Below are 23,073 nucleotides of genomic sequence, written 5' to 3'. Positions count from 1 at the left end.
CCTGAGGAGCCAGAAGAACCAGAGAATCCTGAGGAGCCAGAGGCTCCAGAAGAACCAGAGAAACCTGACATGCCAGAGAAACCTGACAAGCCAGAGAAACCAGATAAACCTGAAAAGCCAGAAAAACCAGAGAAACCTGACAAGCCAGAGAAACCTGAAAAGCCAGAAAAGCCAGAAAAACCTGACAAACCTGACAAGCCAGAAAAACCAGAGAAACCCGACAAGCCAGAGAAACCTGACAAGCCAGAGAAACCAGAGAAACCAGACAAGCCAGAGAAACCTGAGAAGCCAGAGAAACCAGAGAAACCAGAGAAACCTGAGGAACCTGACAAGCCAGAGAAACCTAAGAAGCCAGAGAAACCCGAAAAATGCAAACACAAGGGTGGCAGACCAGAATGCAAGGGATATGGTTGCACTCAAAAACCAGAATGTTGGACAGAATGGTTTGACAGTGATGACCCAACTGGAACAGGAGATTTCGAATTACTTGACAGTCTCTACAAAGAAAACATTGGAAAGATCTGCAATAGTCCACTTGATATTGAGGTCCAAACTACATCCGGACTAAGTGTAGCTGAAACAGGGGATGTCATTAGTGTGTAAGTGTTTTTTTTGTTGTTATTTTACATTATTTTTGATTGGGTCATCTCATCAGTTTGATACCTATTTTATACACTAAATGATATTGCATAATGTTTTCTTGTAGTGTTAATATATTAGTGGATTGTGCAGACTTAACCTAATTTGTTTCCCTTCACAGTTCTGAACCAACTGTCGGATTCATCTGTAAAAACTCTGACCAGAAGGACTGCGATTGTCATGATTATCGTGTTCGTTTCTTGTGTCCCACTGACTTCTGTAGCCAAAAAGGTAGTTAGTGAGCCATTCCAACATTATTGTCATTCTTGAAAATTGCTTTTACTTTCCAAAAATCTGATGACTCAACAGCCATTAAATTTCGCTCTCACTGTGTTTTATCCAGTGTGCTGGACCAAATGGTATAATGGAGATAGTCCCAATGGAATTGGGGACTGGGAGCTCCTGTGTAACCTGAGGAAGGCGAATCCAGGAGAAATCTGTAAAATCCCTCTCTACATAGATGTTGTTACCAGTGACACGAAAACTCCAGCCACCTCCACTGGACAGACAGCCCTTATGTAAGTTAATTTAAATAATTATATAATATAATTACAAAATGTGTTCATGATAAAGATATATAGTTTGTACTTAGAAGCTGGCTACTTAATGGTCAGGGTTTCCCACAGGTGGTACACTAAGAAGTGTAATTCTGCCCTCCCACAGGCTGTACACTGAGAGGTCTAATAGCAACAACATTAGTATGGCTTTGATGAGTCACTGTGCCATGCGCGTAATGCTGAGTCAGTTGAAGGCAAAGATACTGGTTAGAACTGCATTAGTACTTTAAAATAATACTTCTTGAAAGAAAACTTAAAACAAGATATTTTAGAACATCTCAAGGTTTGGGAAATAATTTTTTTTTAATTAACTTCATGTCCTCTTTCACTACATCCATAAACCTTCTCTTTGGTCTTCCTGTAGTCCTTCTACCAATATACTCACTATCCCTCCTCTGTACATGACCAAACCATCTCATTCTGGCCTCTCTGACCTTATCTCCAAAACATCTAACATGTGCTGTTCCTCTGATTGACTCATTCCTGATCCTATCCATCTTTGTCACTCCCAAAGAGAACTTCAACATCTTCATCTCTGCTACCTCCAGCTCTGCTTCCTGTCTTTTCCTCAGTGCCACTGTCTTTAGACCATACAGCATCGCTGGTCTCACCACTGTCTTGTATATCTTTCCTTTCATTCTGGCTGATACTCTTTTATCACACATTACCCCTGACACTTTTCTCCACCCATTTCAACCAGCTTGAACACGTTTTTTCACCTCTTTTCCACAATCTCCACTGCTCTGGACTGTTGACCCTAAATACTTAAAATCCTCCACCGTCTTTATCTCCAAGCTTTATCTAGCTTCTTCTGGTGGTACTTGGAGGAAAATCAAAAACACTGTTCTACTGAATATAGGTTATGTGATTGGAGTAGAGCTGAGGAATTTTGACTGGCATGTGTAGAGAATGAAATAAATAACAATAAATTAAATAATAATTACAGTCACCTTATCTCTCGCTACACCCTAATCTAACTTATCTATACCAGTGTGTGAAGAATATGTGAGGAGGAGGAAGAGGATGATGTGAGAGCAAATTATCTTAGTGGAAATAAATCTACCTCCTGTGAAAAGTCTGAAGCTGACTTTTCTCTACCTATTTACGGCACTGTTTTCTAACGCTGGTGATAATGGAGTTACTTCGAGAGCTCAATACTTTCTCAGGTGGTACTTGGTATAAAAAGTTTGTGGATCATAGGTTCACAGAATCACACCTGGATCACTAATTGTTGTTGTTTTCTTTTTTCAGCTTCAGCCCAACTACAGGGTTCGTCTGTCGCAACCGGGACCAGAAGGGTGCCAGGTGCCGTGACTATGAAGTACGCTTCGGGTGCGCATGCTAGTCTCACAACCGACTCCGTAGACACTGAAAAGGAAACATTTTTAATTAACTTATTTTCTTCTTGCACTTTTTAAATGTATTTATGAACTTCTGCTAAATTATATTTAAAACGAATTTGTATTTAAATTATCAGGGTGTTTTGCATTGTTTGCACAGGTGCACTCAAATTTTTCCATGCACCGCCGACTACAGTCACCCTATACGCCACACTCTATGCATATTGAAGATATTTAACGTGTGTGTGTGATTGTGTGTGTGTGTGTGTGTGTGTGTGTGTATATATGTATGTATGGCGCTAAATTGTTTCAGTCTGAACCAAAGTAGTAAACTGATTAAGATCATCTTTTTAGCTCTAAACCGAGAATTTCAGGTTGGGAAACACTTCATTTAAAGATGATAACTCTATCATGTTTTTAAATCCAAATATGCTTTGCTTTCCTGTTTGTGTATATGTTACTTTGATCATGTTCACACCATAGACAGGTATTCTGCTCTAATCACTATTATGCATTATAAAAATAAAAAAAAAATTAATAAAAAAAAAAGATTCAGTCTCTTTATTAACAAATGTACCTACATTTACCTTGTGAAGATACTGGGTTTTATTCTAAACTTTAAAGATTTAAAGATCTCAAGAGTCTGGGCACAGGACAGGGCATTCCAGAGATGATGAGCTGCCACTGCAAAATACTTGGTGAATGTGATTTTAATGATTCAAAAACAAACAAGATTTTAAAATCAACTCTAAAAACGTACTGGTAGCCAAGGGAGCAGTCAGAAGACGCGCTGCAGCATTCTGTTCAGGCTGAATAAAAACAACCGGTCGATGCCAAAATACAAGGAGTTGCAGTAATCCAGCTGTGAAAAACCTGGTCTAACCTCTCCAGGTCTTTTGGGGGGAGGTAGACTTTGACCACTCTCTAAAAGTCTAAAACTGTCCTTTATCACACAATTATTATCATTTAGTTTCAGCAAGTTCCTGTTCATCCAGGAGCCTGAACAGAATCATCCCAGAAGATCTGTACATTGTCCTCAAAGCAGTGCCAGTCACAGAGTGAGTCACCAAAGCCCATACAGAAAATCTGTAATGTTTAAATCACTGCACACAGAAGTTGAATCACTGTTTCCACCAGTAAACTCAAATGTGTTGTTTGAAATCCTTCAGTGACACAATCATTCACAAATGAGGCAGCAGTACAACAGCAAACTCCAGCATGATGAGTGGAACAAACCATGCTTTCAGATGCTTTTAAAATCCTATAACCCCTATTATGTCATCATTTGTGATACAGCAAAATGAGGACTGGTGTCCTTCTGTTGGTTCTGTTGTAAAATAACAAAGTACAAAATTCACGGATCTTTACTTTACTTTGTCATTTGTCCTTTACTAGCAACTTTAGCTTTTACTTCACTACATTTCCTAAATACATTTTCTTCAACAGTCTATGTTTCTTGTTAAAACCAAATAAAATCAGAAGAACAATTGGTCATGGTCTGTATTTATATAGAGCTTTTCTAGTCTTGATGAGCTGCTTTACACTACAGTTTTCACCCATTCACACGTTGCAACATGTGCAACAAGTGTCTTGCTCAAGGACACACAAAGACTAGCAGAGCAGAGAGCAGAGTTGAAAGACAACTCAACCCTAACACTGAGTGCATTGCTCAATCCTAACTCCACTAACTTTGTTTGTTTAAATCAGAAAATTACTTTTGATACTTAAGTACAGTAAATGTCATATACTTTAAGACTTTTACTTAAGTAATATTATAAAAAAGTGACTTCCACTTTCCACCAAATTCATTTTCTGGTAAAGACACTTGTACTTTTTACTCAAGTATCCCTAGTACTTTATACAAGACTGCCTCTAGGTGGCAGCATGGGCTAGGCTAAAGACAGGTAAACGGCGCCACTCTGTCCACTCCTTTAAGCACAAATGTTTAAACAACGCGCTGTCTGACATGGAAACAGTTTGTTCACAACTAAGTATATGTCAATTAACTGTCAATTCACTGGGATGTGTTCTTAATCATCACAACACTTTGCTGTGGTGTATAAATGTAGTTTAACTTAATGATGCTGAGTCATTTTTTAAATGTAGTATTTTATGTTTTGTTTTGTTTTTTTGCTTAGCTGTAGTGGGATGGTGGAGTAAAAATGTACAAAAGTACTAGCTACAACAACGACGATATGAATCACTACCTTCCTCACTGAAGTGGATCTAGCAACAGAAATAGAATATAACATGAATATGAATCATGTTTTCATTTGGGTATATAATCACCTGGAACTAAGGATCCTTACCTCAGCACGAATGAGTCCTCATCCATGGTTTTCCCGTGGGTCCTCCTCTCTAGAGTCCACCATGAGACGTTCGACACAAGAATCAAGCCGAGCAATGCCGAACTGTAGATCAATTAAAAAGACTAAACAATCCTAAAAACGTGGGTTAATCTCCAACAATTACCAGGGAAATGTATAAAATCTCAATATTTAACAGAGGAGTCTGGGGTATTGTGCCATGTTGCACCACCACCATGTTTCTACAGTAGCCCAGGATGTTCAAACCAAACACCACACCTCCTGAGAGGGACTTTTAATTAATTTTATTTATATATATATATTTACACTACTTTGAAGACTGATGTACTGTTTCTAAAACAGTGTTGGTTCTTTGTAAATGGCACATTTTACAAACAATAACTTTTGAAATAAAAAGCATGCACCAACCAACTTTTCAAAAAAATATTACTAATGGTCATAAACAGCGCTTGTAATGGGTCAGTAATAATTTTACTATTTTGAGTACTTGTTTATCTTTCCAATTCATTATTATGGCCCAGAATCATCATGTCCAAGGGTGCACTAGTTTAGAGTTATTCATTTTTATTGTTAAACAATAAAATGTTTAGCTTTCAATTTAAAGTATTGTTGGAAACGTTAAAAATAATACAGGGCATCATTTATACAAGGTGGCACAACAATGTTAAACATGTTGATTTTTATTTTTTTTTTTGTTATTTGAATATGGACTAATTATTTAAATAAATAGCATTTACAACAGTTAAATCCGTGACATAAATAATTAGGATTGAGATATTAAGAGTGAAGCATAAACATATTTACTACCACAATTGCAGCAAGTCTGTTCCACAAATTAAGTAAATATATTAAGCAAAATCAATTGACAAGCTTTATATTACAGTTTTTCTTTCTGAAGTCGCTGGACTGATATGGAACTGAAGTAAGGAGTCAGATTTTTCTTGTCTAACACGGCAGAAATAAACAGTAACACCAGCTCGCCAACGAGCTCCGTACTGACCCTGAGGATGAAAAGTGTATAAATGGTGAGGGTTTTTTATCGTAACACTGAAAAATACATGCGACTGTGCAACATTAATGTGTTGTAATGTTCTGTAATAACTGAGGCGTCGGCTGTGGAACGTCTAATGTTTGTATATATGTACTTTGTTCCGTTGCGTTAGCTTCATGTTTCAGACGTCCTCGGCATGATTTAGCACTGCTGTGTCCATACGGACCTGTAGTAGTGAGACACCTCATGATCAGCAGAATCATACATAATCGATTAATCTGTCGATTATTTTATGGATTAATCGACTATTTGTTCGGTCCATAAAATGTCAGAAAATGTTAAAATGGGGTTAGGTTAAGCATTAACTGGTTATGGTAAAGGTTAGGGATAGGGCTCTGGTCAGGCTGTCCAAACGAATGGAAGTCAATGTAGTGTCCTAAATCTGTCTAAAGTCCTTAATTACCACATAATGTTTTAATTGTTGGTTAAAAAAATAAAAACAATTAAACCAATATATTAATAAAAACACAAAAACACAGCTTTATCAGTTCTTTAAATAGTCACACTTCCCTTTTGCGTAGTACTGTTTTATAATCTCCAATATTTAATTTTGACTGACTCATTAAATGATTTATTGAGTGTATTGATTCTGCTCTGCCTATTTAATTTTTCAGATGCTCGCCATCATGTTTAGAAGAAGCACCTCTGCAGCTCAAAAGGTACAGGACCATTTCTGATATCCAAGATTTTTAATAATCATTTTGAAAACGAACTTCAACTTATGTTTCGGGGGTTTTTTTCTTCTTAGTTTTTGCCCTGGTTAGGTCCTGCGCACAGATGCTGGACTTCAGGCCTGACCGGAGCTTCTTACCATGGCTCTCTGCAGACCTGCCTGGCCTCATCTGCAGAAAAGGACATCGGACTTGCAGCGTGTTCTCCTGTCCATGGTTTCTTCAAGTCCAGGCCCTTTCTCCTGACTCAATCCTATGTGTCTCCATTTCTTGTGAGAAATCAAAATTTCCACTCTTCTGCGGTGAGGCGGAAGAAGCGACAGCAGCCTGAACCCCCACCGAGGGAGCTGGATCTACTTCGCTATGACATGAAGGACTTGTGGAAAGGTCCCAAACCTGCCATATACCTGGGCTTTGCTGGGCTTGTCCCATTTGTGGTCCCTCCTTTGCTCATGTCTGTGACTGGAAGCTACCTGCCAGACCTGGCCTATGCACAGATAGCTTATGGTGCCTCCATTACTTCTTTCTTAGGTGGAGCTCGCTGGGGATTTGCGCTTCCTGAAACAAGCCCAGCCAAACCTGATTGGATAAACCTTGCAAACAGTGTGATTCCCTCCCTATTTGCCTGGGTGGCCATGTTGATGAGCGAGAGCATCATTCCTGCCACAACCACAATTATTATGGGACTTGGAATCTCGTTGCATTATGACCTGTCTCTGTTGCCCACTTACCCCAGCTGGTTCAAAGCTCTGCGCTCCATCTTCACCGCAGTGGCATTTCTTTCTCTAGTCAGTACACTCATCATAAATAACATGTACCCATAAAAGAAGCTTTTCTCAGACTAAATTGCACAAGAATATTTAAAGTGAGACATTTATTTTTATTTTGGTGATCCAACTTCAATGATTTTCTTGTCTTGTCATGTTCTATGCCAGAGGTCTCAAATCTTTAATGTATATAGTCAGGTTTGCTTCATAAATATGTTTTAAATGTGAACTATATATTAAAACAACACATTTATTTTGAAAATCAGGGAAAATCGTCATGAATGTTGGTATTGTGATATCCCAATGTGGTTTTGAGTTATATCGCTCCACCCCTACTGTTTTTCCCCCAAAAAATTTTATCTCTACTGGAATTTTTCTCACTTGACTGTCCCCGTCCTGACCAGACTGTATGACTGGATGATCTCCATAATCTGGCCTGAAGGTTTTCTCGTTCAGCCCTATATCTAAAAATACCAATTGGAAGACTCCATCTGCCTGTAATTGTCTGTCAGCTGCATAATTCAGAAAGTAAACAATCGATTGTGATTATATTTTCTGGGGATCTTTGGGGATTTTGGTTTGGCCCAAAGAGGAAATTATTAGATTTGGTTTGCTGTGAGTACCTTCGCTAGTTTTTAATACGAGTCACCAAAATCTTTCAAAACCTTCACAGTAAAGAAATTAGGAAGTAAACAAAAACAAATGTTAAAATGAACCAAAACTGCTCTCTGCAAACTATTGGGTAAACTACTTTGAGTTATGAGAAACATAGGACCACAAATAATCTGTACGAGCAGTCGCCTGGTTACAAAGTACTGAGTCCCTTTACATTCAGGGTCAGGCAGCTTCTGTCACGAGTATTGACATCACTGGGGAAAAGAGTATTACATAAGATCTGAGCTGAAGTGATCTCTAGTTAAAACCCTCGAGGATCGTCTGCAAACCATGGCATGGCTCTGGTGAGAGATGGTGCTCAGTTTAAAAAAAGAGGGTTTTTCATACAACATATTAATTCAATTTAAAACATGATTGAGCACGCCATCTCCTGTTTGTATTCAAATATGTTTTTATTACTGAAAACACCATCATCTAATTCACCAAATTCTGGAAAGAAAGGCAAGAACATTACACAGAAATCACATAAGGCACTGACTGTTTACTAATCTCCTTGAACATGTAAAAGCAACACTTGAGTGAAATCCACAGCCAAAAGAAAAATGTTTCGGTGAGTTTACAGTGAGCCGTGTCAGAAATGAACAGTGAGAGACTTTTGGTCGGACTAGTGTTAGACGAGGAGACCACACCTGTGTGGAAGCTATTATAGCGGCAAAAAGATAACTCCACATTCAAGTACTGTATATGTTTTGAATACGTCCTTGATGTAATGGTGAGGTGTCCGAATATTTTTGTCCATATAGCGTATGCCTGTTGAAGACTTAAAAGCAAATTAAAGTAAAAAATAAATCCAAAATGTCTTGAAATAAAAAAAAAATAACCAGGTGTCTATAATTATCTACGTCTTTGGTTAATTAAGTGGAAGGTCAGTAAACTGGCCTGAGACTGACAGTGCACTTAAATCTTTGAGGGCGTCACAAATGCAGCCTGAATTAACTCCACACAGGCAGAAACACTGTAGACGTCTATTCATTCTAAAACAGCCACAGTTCTGGAGTCGTTGTAAAACGGCTACAGTGCAAGAGTCTGAGTCCAGGTAAACGGGCAACAGGTAAACACGTTCTTATCATGACACTTTCTCTGGATTTGTAAGGAGGGAAGGGCTTTGAAATACAAAACTGCCACTGTACGTTCTTTCGTTCTCTGGTCGTCACAGATGACTCCGCTTCCTACTTCTGAATCCCCAAGCCAGACCGCATGTACTCATAGACTACATAGCTGATGCTAACGGCCGGTATGACCTTCATGAAATTGGGCAAGATGCCACGGTAAAGTCCAAAGAAGCCTTCCTTTTCCACAATCTTCTTCACCATGAGGTTCATTGGCAGCTGCTCTGAGCCCTCTATGGATGCTGAGAGAAGAGAGTTTGAATCAAATGTGTGTAAAAACATTTTTGTTACCTCTTTTCTGGCATAAACACACAGAACCTAATTTCTGAGGAACTGGTTAAGGTTTAGGGTGATTTGAATTTTGGTTAACTGGTTATAGTTCAGGTTAGGGATAATGCACAGGTTAGGCTGTCCAAATGATTGTAAGTCAATGGGAGACCTTTAACCTTCTTAACCCATGATAATCAGGCTGCCTGGATTTATTTCGATTTCATGGCTGTGGAATTGTCAAACAATGAGTGAGTGCTTCTGCCCCTTTTTCCAAGATAACTTTCACTTTCGAATGACCGAACTGAGAAGCTGATGTCATAAACGCGTGACTTGCTGGTGAATCTTGTCGTTGCGTGGAAGTCCTGAGGGCTACCGCAACGACAAGCACAAAGCTCTATTTCTCTGAATCCGTCTTCTACTGCTTTATCCTCCACATGAGGGTCGATCTGGGTGCTGTGCCAATCTCAGCTGAGATAGGGCGAAAGGCGGGGTCACACCCTGGACAGATCGCCAGTCCATAGTTTTTGAATGTTCTCGATATCACAAACGGTCTAGGAGTTACAGTAGTGAGAAGTACACGTGCCAAATCTTGTTGGTGGTGTCAGGATTGGTAATAGAAGGGTTAAATGACAGCTGCACAAACCTGTGTGTGTGTGTTTTGCTGGGAATTTTACAAGAGTTGAGTAACAAAAGACATAAAATCCTCAATGAAACACTTTCACACTTCTTACTGTATGTTTGGTTTAACTTACCTTGTGCCTGCATCCTGGTGCGGATCAGAGCCAGAGGGTAACTGGCTATCTGGCCACATGAGCTGGATATGGTACCACAGCCGAGCAGGACCAGAATACCTGGGTTGGCTGTGTCTTTGGCGTAGCGGGACAACCAGAGGTTCTTCAAGCTCTGAGGATAGGATGCATGTACATGTTTGTGTGTGTACCATTTGAAAAGCTGTGTTATCAAATAACAGCTTTTTGAAAACAGATGTGTAATAAAGTCTACATACTGTACATCTTTACTTACCAGAGAAGATTCATTCAAATACCACGTACCTCATATATAGCCAGATCTATACCAGCGTAGGGAATGATGCCCAGGATATTGGGAACGTAGCCCTTGTAAAATGCCTTCAATCCCTCATTTTTTACGATTTTCTTGGCACAGTCAAACATTCCTGAGTATTGTCCGGTCTTCCTCAGAGTCAGGCGGGTTTTCATCACCTGAATAGAGAGAAATCCTTACTATGCTTTACAAGGTAACATTTTCAGTTTGGTTACTCATGATGGTGCAGGCTACTGTACTAACCCTCTATGACCATCTCTAAAGCCTAAAAGTCAGTGATTGGGCTAAGCCCCCTAGTTTGTCCTGATGTACTGCAGGTGAGCCTTCTTTTTTAAATTTTCATTTTTGCATCTCACAACTACATTAGTATTGCTGTAGATATGCAAAGGCATGAATAAAAGTTATTTTGTGGTTGTTTATAAAATAATTAATAGTCTGTGGCTGGAAATACTTGATCCTACATTCTGATGTTATGATCAGAGTTGTGGTAAAAAAGTTTTGGTGGGCTGGCCATGCTATACGTAGTAAGTATTACATGATTGAAAGCATATTTTCTATTCATACATGTGTTGTACTCAAAATGTATTTTTACATAGGAAAGCATCTGTATGCGTCTATTTTGCTTCACATAGGACATTTTATGTGAATTCACAATTCACAATGTGAATCAAATGATCTAAGGGAGAGAATGACACTTGAATGTACTCTTAACTCTGTTTGCCACATTCTGAAAGTCTGACAAGTACAATAAACATCACTAAATATAATCTTTGAGTACACAGAAAGAAATGCCACACAAATACTGTCCATTCATACAATATAGCCACATACAACACAGGTCATGTGTGGCCTGGATAAATAAAAGTGCCATATTAACACAAAAACAGTGCATGTTTCCCTGTTGTTAGCTCCATCGCTGCCTACCTCCATGGGGTAGATGGCAGTCTGTGCTGTGGCTCCAGCCAGTGACCCAGCGATGAACCTCTCATGGGTCTTGACCTTGCCTGGCTCACTGGACAGCAGCTTCTTATACTGATGTAACACAGTGACACAGGAGTGAGGCATACTGGGAAAACCTCATGTAAACTCTGATTCAGTTTAAATCCATAGTCCATAATTTGCTTCCGATAAAAAACATTTTATTTGTTGAAATTCTCTTTACATGCTGATAGCTGTAAATAAAGTTGTCTGTTTGTATAACCCTTGCAAAACTCTAATTATACATGAAAAACCATTTTGTTTAGCTGAAAATATTAATTTGCTGACGTACCCGCAGGTCCTGTCATTAAGATAATGTTTAGTGTCTTTTCTTTCCCCAGACAACTTAAGATATGGATGTCTATCTCCATGTAAAGAGGATTTCAGTAATTACCATAAAACAAGTGTCCTCAGAAACAACAAAACTCAAGCTTTATTAAGTAATATCAGATGTAATTATCTCCACCTCAAGAGACATCTGTGTGTGTGTACTTGTATTGATATCTTTGTGAGATCCAAGAAAATGCAAAAAACTAAGTTGATGAGGACATTTTGTCTTGGCCCCCCACAAATTTAAAAGGGCTTTTTCAGGGTTAAGACCTGGTTTTAGGGTTAGAGTGAGGTAGGGAACGCATTATGTCAATGATGTGTCCTCACTAAGATACAAAAACCTGTTTGCGTGTGTCCGGCTCGCTTTAATGTCACGGCAACAGTTACTGTCAATTTGATGTGTCACTGTGCCGTCTGTGCATACGACGCTGAGTCAGTTGATGCTCGTGCACTAGTTACTCATAACACACTATAATTAACTTGCATTTGGGTGAGCGCAGTGAAATCTAAGTGTTTGCTGTAAAGGAGTGGAAGTGAAACATATTCACCTGCTCATACGCCATGAATTTAATGGCCGTTTCGGGGGCAATCTTCAGGACGTTGACGCCATTTCCTCTCCACAGCGAAGCCACGCCTCCTTCTTTTAACATTTGCTTGAAACCACCAACCAGACTGATTTTGTTACTCTTAGATGCATGCACCTGTGAATAATAAGAAAAGTGTTTATAAGCCTCTTTAATTTAATACTATTAAGTACAAGTAAATAAGTGAGTAAACTTTATTCATGTAGCACTTTTCACAGATAAAAATCACAAAGTGCTGTGCACTCATTAATAAAATACTCAGCAAGGAAAATTAAGAGCACAAACTACGCACAGTTGTCAAACACAAATTAAAAGTAAAAGCCTATCTAAAAATACGCTAAAAATCTGTAAAATTCAGTGATAATTATACGTGGTATCATCATATTTATATGGCACAATCCCCCATGTAAAAAAATGTACGCACTACAACTGTCTCTGTCTGCCTGGAAAATCATATTGACACCAATAAACAGATTCTGAACAAACAGCAGATTAAAATACTAAACACACCTGCATGAAGACCTTCATTCTGTCCAGCGGGGCAGTTCCTGTACGGGACACAGCACCCGCCATGGCTCCTGCCGACAGCTGCTTCCACCACAAACCAGACATCTTCTCCTCTTCTGTGAACTCATCTGGGATGGTGAGGCTGTCACCGATGTCCAGCACCTTCCCACAGGTAAAGAACAATGACAGTCAAGAATATATTCATTCAATTCAGTTCAGCTTCACCTAGAACGTAAGAGCAGGAACACGTACACACACCATATATCATTGTTTTCTTGCATAAGTGCACATCCATGTTGTGAGATTATTTATATCATTGTATGGCACTGCAAAAAAAACATAAAATGTGGGCAGGACTAGGACTATTTTCAGGGATAGGACTGCACATAATGGCCAAAAAGGTAATCATATGAGTCATATTGATAATAATCATGATAAATGTCAGGCAACAAATACTGATTTTTGCTCCAGAAAAACCTAGTTAATGGAGGTAAAACACTGTAATGACAACAAGTAATTACAGTGTTGTGTTTTTGCATAGTCCATGGATCAGGGGTATCAAACTCGAAGTATCTTTTTACAAAACATATTATGAACAATCGGAAATTTCTTGAGAAAGATAAGTGCAATTTTTGTTGAAACAAGTGCAATTTGAAAAATATTATGGCTAAGTTTACGGTGGATCTACAGAGCCATGGGCAAAATATAAAAAAAAAAATAGTATTTTACATGATGATTTGATTCTAATCATCATGTAAACCATAAATTCATCCTGTGGGCCGGATTGGACTCTCTGGGAGACCGGTTCTAGCCCCCAAGGGCAGTACATTTGATGCCAGTGGTATGCCACCACTGGCATAGATATAGCGATACTGAACCTCTATTATACTACTATGGAATAAAATTGACATACAAATTGTGATACACATTAAATTATTGCACAGTCCTAATATGTCACCAGCAACAATTCAACTAAACAAACTAAGCAAGGCATAGAAACATATCACCTTAGAGACAACATTGACGACTGAAATGCACCTAATTTTGTATTGAAGGTTCATGGTACACATTCATGATATTGATTTTATAACCAAGTGGCAAACTGGAGAGTTCAAAAACACCCAAACCTACCATGTCCAGCTCCACCTCATAGATCCCACCATCATCCTCAAAAGTGAGGAAAAACCAGTCTTTCTGATGCTGCTGCTGCTGCTGCTGCTGCTGCATCATCAGAGCCATGGCCATCTCAACCCCTTGTTCCAAGATTGTGCAGCCTCAGCTGAACTCAATCCTTTACACGATACTAACAACAAGTCCAGTCAGAACCTGAGGGTCTGCAGATCCAGTCTGGTTCGAAGTAAGAGGGTGTTCAGCTGAATACTGGTGGTGATGGGAAGCTCTCGCTGATATTACCGACCACTGACTGACGCTCACAGACGCCTCGTCTCACTCTCACTCCTGGCTTATCCTGTTCCAGAGTCACTTCCCTCGTTTTCTTGACCTGATCCAATCCCACTGAAGAGCTAATCCTGCCACAGGTCACCAAATTAAATTAGCTCATCTCTGCCAAGTTTAGCAGCAACAGGTTCATTTAACCTTGCAGGTTGTGCCAGTGACAGAAAATGTCAGAGATTAGGCATTGACTGGAGCTGGCATGCAATAATTGTCCCCGTCACAGTGTTACACATACATACACACACACACATCCCCACAACCAGACACTGCTGCAGAAGTCATACAACATTCTCAAAGACTTGTTCCATCTTCCCCATCACCTTTTTGAACTGTTGCCCTCTGGAAATAGATCCATTAAACCACGCACCACAAGATTCCTGAACAGTTTTTACTCCAGAGCCATATTAACACTGAACAATGAACTCACAAAACCTCACAACATGAGACAATACAACACCTTCATGATGTTACTGCAGCGTTACTGTGCAATATATTTGTTGTTCTAAAGTGGATTGGACATCTTTAACTTAATTACCACTCTCAAACGCATGTGTCGGCACTGATTGAATGATTGTGGATTTAAAATAATTTATGTTGGAATGTGTGAATGTATGTATTTATTTAGTCCGTCTCGTAACGTATCTAATCAAATCTTCTTGCCTCAGTCAGCGTCTTAAAGCGTGTCAGTTGTCTTACAAAGAAATGCTGCAAATTTCAATTCTGATACAGTAACAGCACAAAAAAAATACAGATACATTACTGTTACTTTATTGCTATCTGTAAGAAAGAAAAACGTTATAAATATAGTTATATAATTGGAATCTTTCAGTCTGAATTAATTAAGACCCGTTTCAGGCTGGCTGTGTTTCGGCACCTATGTTAACAAATAAGAGCAGGGACAATGGAAGTGGGGTGCCGAGGGTGCTGCAGCACCCCCTACTGACAAGTGGTGGAACTCTCTCTCTCTATACAGTATTTAGACATCTATGACTCACTGTGGGGGCCACACGGTGATGTAGTGGTTAGCACTCTCGCCTTGCAGCGAGAAGACCCGGGTTCAAGCCCCGGTTGGAACAAGGGCCTTTCTGCATGGAGTTTGCATGTTCTCCCCGTGTGTGCGTGGGTTCTCTCCGGGTACTCCGGCTTCCTCCCACAGTCCAAAAACATGCAATGTGGGGATTAGGTAAATTGGACACTCTAAATTGACCATAGGAGTGAGTGTGAGAGTGAATGGTTGTTTGTCTCTAGTTGTGTGTGTGGCCCTGCGATGGACTGGCGAACTGTCCAGGGTGTACCCCGCCTATCGCCCGATGTAGCTGAGATTGCACAGCACCCCCCGCGACCCTCTGGTTGGGGATAAAGTGGTTAGATGATGAATGACTGACTGACTGACTGACTGACTCACCGTGGAGTGCTTCCAGTAGCGGACGATCTCCTGCAGATTTGTGGCTGGGTTGAACAGAAAGTGCTCCCTCCATTCATTCCAGTCCACAGTCATGGTGCCATCCACATCGATACTGCATGACAAAGACATACAGAAGAAACATTTTTTAAAATGTCCAGGATGATGAAATGCAGAGATACTGACTCAGTAGTTTCGTAGTATTTCATTTGTTCCTCCAAATCTTAAGTAAGGGGCCCGGTTACATAACATAAAGATACACACAGCAGTATTTTCAAAAGGAAAATTAAAAAAAATCTTTGTCTATTAATTAAATTAATGTTGAGGGAAAATAAAGTTCAATTTGTCAAACTGACACAATATTCTTCTTTTACAAGCTTCATATGCAAATTTATCTGCAACATTTTTATATTATTATAATTATTATATTAGAATCTAAAAGAAAAACATATCACACTCTAAATTACAGGGTGTGTACACATATTTATCAATAGTTTTCCTGACTTTTCAATGACTTTAAGGCAAATATTCATGATCACTACAATAACAAAAAATGACCACACAATAAAATAAACAAAAAGCTACATGGTTTGGTTAAATATAAACATTTATTATTTATTTATATGTCCACACAGGAATCTGAGATTGTCAAATGACAACAGATGTGATGACAACTGTTAACCTTTTAAAAACATTTTTTTCCTAATTTTGTCCTAAAAAAAACGGGGGGCTTTACTGGTCCAAAAATCTGTCCTAGCCTGGAAAAAAGTACTTATATCTTTTTTGTTTTTAAAAGACATGACAAACATAAATGCTATTACATTCATCAAATAAAATTATTTTATACTTTAATTCATCTGGTCAAATTCAAGTTAAATCGTTATGCCATATGCATCCAGAAAATGGACAAGGAATAATAGCTAATAGTCTGTTCCAAGTCCCAAGTGGTTCTTCTCCCTGTGGCAATTCTGCCCTGCCATAAATAAATATTACCTGATGCAACCCTAAATTTTAATACCATTGCCTAATAATTCACAAAAAAGTTGCAATATTCTTGGCTTTATTCACACCTTTATTCAGGGTGGTCAGCATGTACAGTGAGTGGTAAAGTGGTCTCCAGCGCCACTCCACTCCGTGTGTGTTTGTACTTGTATTTGTTATCTCTACAGGACCTGCGTCTGTGAACGCTGCAGCCCGCTTCTTTTATCTGCTCAACCCTAAAACACAGCCTGTATGAAACAGTGCAAACGCCGCTGCATTATCACTCCTGAAGTAAATATTGTGTTTGATTTGAAATAATCAAATAAATCTAGAAATTAAGGGTCATTAAAGTAACTTTTTTGGCATTCATTTGATTCCCATTGTTAATATGTTAATATGGACTTGAATGTGATAAATATGTAATTAATCGTACCTATTGAATTTTTAAAAATGTATTGTTTGACAGACCTATGCTATTTACACTACAGATCCAGTATAGGGGCATCCATCTTGCCAGCACTTTATCAGCTCACTCACCAGCCGAATGACACACACAAGTGGTTATCAGAACAGACCACACTGTTCCCCACCTTCAGCACACTGCACCACATTAAAGCTGCTTAAGCTTTTGCTTAAAAATGCAATTTTTCGAAAACAAAAATAACCTTTTAAGGATCTTCTCTGCATTCTCCTGGCTGATGTCCACTCCCAGATCAGCAAGTGACTGCTTTATCTCCAGGAAGTCTATCCGACCTGTTGAAAAAGAAAACACAATCGTCTGTTAGTGAGTGTGCTGTATACATACATACATATACATATATGTATATATATATATATATATGTATATGTATATACATATATATACACATACTTATATATATATATATATATATACACATACATACATATATACTTATATATATATATATATATATACACATACATACATATATATACATACATAAAAAAGATGAAAAAAGAAAATCAAACCATCATTGTTTTTGTCCAAACTCTTGAAGGTCAGCTTTAATTTCTTCTCGTGCTCCTTTAAGTATTTGGAAAACTCAGTGAAGTCGAGGCCGTCATCTTTGTCCGAGTCTCCAGAAGAAACTATTTTCTGAAGGGAATAATAAAAAGAATATTAATCTTAATCTATCAATCCAGTCTCGTCATGTCCTTCCTCCATGTGTCTGACCTCCTCACTGAGTGGAGGCAGAGGCTTTGGTTCTGCTCTGACATGAGGAACGTCGCCCATCTCCTCCTCAACCAACAGCTGCTCAGGTCTGCCAGACGGTGGCAGAATAGCACAGAGAAACGTTGCTCGTCTTAATCTCAACTCACTTCCTGTGTGAGCTCAGCGATTTGGCCTCATTATCTGCTGCTGTTTGACCCTGACATAGTTTGTGCTGCTTTAAATCTACTGCTTTGCCGTCACCAGTTTAACCTTTTTTCACTCTTCTGTAGAGTGAGAATAAACTCTGTCCTAGATCAGTAAGAGAATTTCACTCTGTTACTTCTTACTGTGTTGTTGACACAAACTGTTGCATAGCAACGGCCCTATTCCAGATTTGTTGCCCAAACCTCAGTGTGACTAACGGTTTCACAAGACAATACTTTAAAAGATTGTTTGCCCAAACTTCCTTTATGGTGACCCATTTTTTCAATATGATAAATTATAGTTTGTGACCCAATTCGTGACATAAAATCTATTATTATTATTATTATATAATATATATATTAAGTGACAACAGCAAATATGTACATTATTTAATGTCTACTGCTACTGGTTTGAATAGATAAACCAGTCTTTTTCTTATGATACTGTATATATTGGACAAATTAATCACTTCATTTAACGCTTATGTTAATTGTCTTATGAGTACATACTTAATGTGGACCGAAGTTGACGCTTGTTTGAGTTCAAGGACCTAAAAAAAAAATTATATTTCAGTTATCGCAATAATATATTAAATTGTAAACATGCCTTGCCCTAGGTGTAATCCATACGGCAGCAAGTACATTTGGAAAACTAAAGAATCCTCAATAACAAACATGACATAACATTCTTTGTTCATTTGAATGAACATTATCATGAGTCCACTACAGTACTAGTCAAATGAGGCTGTTTGAAAAGCAGCCAGTGCACACGTTTATGACTTCTTATCATATTATTATCCTCCACTTGCACGATTAGAGCTGGCTCGTGTTTTACAGCACGTGGTCACACACAGCACCTACACTGTCCTCCACCTGACACATACTTTTTATTAAGTTATCAGTCTCAACTGATGAGACGCAGAAATGCAGAGTTACTGTATGTGGTTACAAAGGGAGGGGCCTTTGTAAACTAATGAAACATCAGTTTGAACTTTGAGACACTTTGAGGAATTCAGATACAGCTTTTCCCCTTTTACAGTCTGCTCGGTAGAGTCACTCACAAGTACCATCAGCCATTTTGTTGTTTGTGCTTTCAAACCTGTGCCATTGTTTATGTTGTTTTTATACTGTTTTGGGTTAAATAATACAATATACAGTGCAACAAATGTATTACACCACCCAAATCAACAGCAATGGTAATTATCAAAATCATGTTTTTATGTTTCTGTAATGGTTAATACACCCGTATGTAGAAGCTCTTTAACTGAAATGTAATTTTTAATGCTAAAATATAATTGCTATTGTTATCAATGATAAAATAGTAAGGCACATTCTTATTTCTTGATTAAGATTGCATTCCTGAACAGAAAAATGTTAATTAATGTTATGCTTGATTCATTTCTCAGAGAAGCCCAATGGGCCAGCTCAAATGTGGGTATAAAAAGGTGAATTCAGTTTATTATTTGCCAAATAAATAACAGTAACATTTATATTTATCTGATTATTTATTTCTCGTTTTTATGACAGGCATTATTACAGTGCAAAACGGTCACCATAGGCCATCATTGGATTTGCTGTTTTTGCATTGCTATAATGACTATTTCAAAAAAGAATCTGAAAAAAAGCAGCTTCTAAAGGTTGTCAACTATGTATGTCCTAATATTTCATGTTGACAAATATCTGCTGTTAAAAAGGTCCTATTCGCCAAATTTATTCAACTCATGCTTGAGCATTACAAACACGTTTTATGAGTTAAACTAATCGACAGTTTGCTGATGTATAAAGCCAACTCTCAATGGCAATGATCTATAAAAACAACAAATCTGGCGGTGCCCTGAGACTGTATATGTTGAGGTGTGTGAAGGTAGGTAGGTGTGTGTGTGTGTGTGTGTGTGTGTGAGGGGAGTGTTTTTATTTGAAGCACTGTGTGTCACCACGCTGCTCTTAACAAATTACCCTACATGAGACAAATATAGTTGTTGGGAATGAATTGAAGTTGATTTGTTTCTGCTAAAAACTGTATCAGAAAAGGCTGAGGAAATGAAAGTAGGCATTTTGAAAATGGATTACTCAGTTCCAGTGTTTGTTATTCTTAAATGTGAATATTTGCTGGTTTCTTTGCTCCATATAACATTATCATTTTGAGGTTTGAGAAACACCAATCAACATTTTCTGACATTTTATGGACTAAAACAAATAATCCAGAAAATAATCACCAGATTAATCGATTATAAAAATAATTGTTAGTTGGGATTCAAACTGGGTGTCTTCTTCTATGATGGTTTATTTAAAAAGCTGCTTACAGTAAACTAATCCCATTTAAAACCCTTCTTCATTCATGGATTTAACTGCTGCACAAGAGACTTATAATTAAGGGTTTAGGATAATTGTTGTTAACATAAAGTCTATAAAAATAACCTAAGTCATGAACATATATACATACATTAAAGTAATACATTAAAAGGCATTTAAATAATTTTATAATGTCTGATAAAATACAATGTCTAGATTTAAGTTTAAGTCACGATTAGATATTATCACGATATTTAAGTCACATAAGATATTATCACAATATTGCAAAACTACAATTAGTATTTGCTAAATCATATATTGCAATATACTGTAGTAATCCAAAATACTTTTAATGTGTATTTGTAACATTAGTTAAAAGATAATATACAAAAAGAAATTGATACTCTGTGTCTCAAAAATGATATAATATCGCGATATTTCACTGTATCAATTTTCGGCATGGAGAATTTGACTTTTTTTTAAATATGCCTTTTAGGTTATGTTTAAGTTTTTTGTTCTCAAACTGTGGTACGTGTACCGCCAGTGGTACGCAATCAGAAATACTGTTCTCCTGTATATACAAGGGTATGTGATCACCTTATCTCTCACTCAACCCAAATCTAATTTAACTATATCAGCGTGTGAAGCATATGTGAGAAAGAGGATGACGATGAGAGAGTAAATTACCTTATTGGGAATAAATCTGCCTCCTGTGAAACGTCTGTAGCCGACTTTGCTCGACCGATTTATACCACTGTATTTTAATGTTGGTGATAATGGTGTTACTCCAAGAGCTCAATGCTTTCTCAGGTGGCACTTGGTATAAAAAGTTTGAGAGCCACTGTTTTAATTAATATCTCATTACTTTTTTGTAAGTGGGGTGGAGTGGCTCAGTGGATAATACCGGTACCCCTGTGTGCAGAGACATCATGGTCACCAGTTCATCTCTGGCAGGTTGTAACTCAATTCCCTTGTAAGTCGCTTCGGATAAAAGCGTCTGCTAAATGACATGTAATGTAAGTAATGTGCTGAGAAGACAGGAATGCTCACACACTGGCTTCACAAGTTTGCAGCAGTCTGAAGTATACTGCCTTGCTTGAGGGCACATGAGCATAAATCCTGGAGTCAATTTTGTTTGAACGGAGGTCTACAGGAAGTTTTCCCTTCAACTCACTTGATTTTAGAACGTCAACATATAATACCCGTTTCAGCCTCACTTAACTGGTTATTAGTGAATTTTAGAATACATTTTAAAATCTTGACCCTCACTTTTAGAACCTTGCATGTTCAAGCTCATCCTTACATATCTGACCTGCTACAGCTTCACACCTTGACCCACAGTCTGACATCAGCAGGCCAGATGGCCAAAAACCCTTCTTAAGACGCGAGGTGTTCACTCCTTTGAAGCACAAATTGCGTCATCAATGCACAAGTAGCCCAAATTTTGTAACCCGGCGCAAAGAGCATGTTGGGTGTACATGGGTATAAGTGTGAGCCCTGCTCACCAAGCACATCACCCAAGCCTCAATCCGGCTCACACCCCGACTCCCCTGCCTGACAGGGCTTTCAGCTGTGAGCCGCTTGAACCAGAAGTGTCCGATGGAGCTGTAGCATTATTCTCTTCTTCTTTGGTAGGAATGTGTCCTATTCCCTGCGACCAGACGTGTACTGCCACCCAGTGGTGAAGTGGGATACTACAGGACCCGGATGCACAAGTATACAAGGGTCCACGATATGCAACATGGCATGTGTGCAGAAGTATCCCACAGGATTTAGCCACAGTGCAAATTTAGGGCATTAGTCACAAACTTTCAAGGATTTCAAGGACCCGTGGGAAGCATGTTATTATAATTTTTTGGTAATTTGTTTAATTTTCTATGCACTCTGCTCAAATTCCACATACCCTGGTATAAACAGTAGAACAGTATTTCTAAACGTTCCTCCAAGTACCACCAGAAACTGGAAACTGGGGTTCCACTGGTGGTACACATACCACAGTTTGAGAACCATGGCCCTAAGGGCACAATTGGGTATGCTTTGTACAGTGAGTAAACAAAGTATCTCTAATAGTTAGGGAGGGTTGAGCTTGTTTATTTCGTTCTGGAATGCAGTTCTTCAATAAGTATTAGAGCCAACTTCTCAGTCCCTGTGTGAACTCTGTGTTTCTACTGTTTACCTGAGCTGCTCCTCTGCCGGTCTTGATGCCCATGGCAGCGAGCCCTGCCTTGAGCTCGGACACGTCCACTTTCCCATCCTTGTTCGCGTCCAGTTTGGCGAACAGCTCCTCGTAAGTGTTGGACGTATCTCCTCCAGCACAACGACAGTCCGTGAAAAACAGCTTCCTCGACGCTTCAAACATGGTCGCACCGCGAGTGGAATCCACCGAGGGCCGAAGAGAGAGGCACGAGAACACAAAAGTGCAATTAAACTGCAGTGGAAACACAAATGCGCGCCCACAGACGCACACGCGCGCGTTCACAAACCGATTCCTGTGGTTGGCACTTCTGGTTTCGAGCAGCTTACAGGGAGATTTCACAGAGATTTCCTCAGCGCAGAAGATTGTACAAGCGGTAAGATCCGGTAAATAAACACGGAGAGAGATGTTTGCAGGAAGCGGCTGGTGGATGAGGTAGCAGGAGAAAACAGAAGTGGACAGAGTTGGTTCAGTTTGCCTGGGAAGACCTCCTCCTTTACTGCGC

General features: G+C 38.8%; 3 protein-coding genes across 4 annotated transcripts; 2 read left to right on the top strand and 1 right to left on the bottom strand.

The window, feature by feature from the left end:
* Window positions 1–6: 6 nt before the first annotated feature.
* Window positions 7–3,070, top strand: LOC122761759 (flocculation protein FLO11-like). The gene is made up of 4 exons (XM_044017012.1): window positions 7–599; window positions 761–870; window positions 983–1,157; window positions 2,448–3,070. The coding sequence occupies exons 1-4, from the start codon at window positions 70–72 to the stop codon at window positions 2,539–2,541; spliced, it is 909 nt and encodes a 302-aa protein (XP_043872947.1). The 5' UTR covers window positions 7–69; the 3' UTR covers window positions 2,542–3,070.
* Window positions 3,071–5,828: 2,758 nt separating this feature from the next.
* LOC122761758 (transmembrane protein 69-like) lies at window positions 5,829–8,968 on the top strand. Its single transcript, XM_044017011.1, has 3 exons — window positions 5,829–5,888; window positions 6,529–6,573; window positions 6,663–8,968. Exons 1-3 carry the CDS (start codon window positions 5,886–5,888, stop codon window positions 7,407–7,409), a joined length of 795 nt encoding a protein of 264 aa, XP_043872946.1. The 5' UTR covers window positions 5,829–5,885; the 3' UTR covers window positions 7,410–8,968.
* slc25a24 (solute carrier family 25 member 24) lies at window positions 8,401–23,073 on the bottom strand. Of its 2 annotated transcripts, none has more exons than XM_044017009.1 (10): window positions 22,551–23,073; window positions 17,696–17,822; window positions 17,371–17,458; window positions 15,728–15,839; window positions 12,871–13,029; window positions 12,325–12,477; window positions 11,393–11,500; window positions 10,459–10,626; window positions 10,159–10,309; window positions 8,401–9,378 (listed from the first exon to the last, which is right to left on the bottom strand). In XM_044017009.1, the coding sequence occupies exons 1-10, from the start codon at window positions 22,731–22,733 to the stop codon at window positions 9,197–9,199; spliced, it is 1,431 nt and encodes a 476-aa protein (XP_043872944.1). In that variant the 5' UTR covers window positions 22,734–23,073; the 3' UTR covers window positions 8,401–9,196. The 2 variants fall into 2 exon arrangements, with proteins under 2 accessions (XP_043872944.1, XP_043872945.1); XM_044017010.1 differs by lacking the exon at window positions 22,551–23,073 and adding an exon at window positions 17,901–18,028.

Source organism: Solea senegalensis, unplaced genomic scaffold (genome assembly GCF_019176455.1).
Source record: "Solea senegalensis isolate Sse05_10M unplaced genomic scaffold, IFAPA_SoseM_1 scf7180000014986, whole genome shotgun sequence".
In the NCBI taxonomy this organism is placed as follows: Eukaryota; Metazoa; Chordata; class Actinopteri; order Pleuronectiformes; family Soleidae; genus Solea; species Solea senegalensis.
The sequence above is the reverse complement of the archived record's forward strand: the minus strand, read 5'-3'. Positions and strand labels throughout refer to the sequence as shown.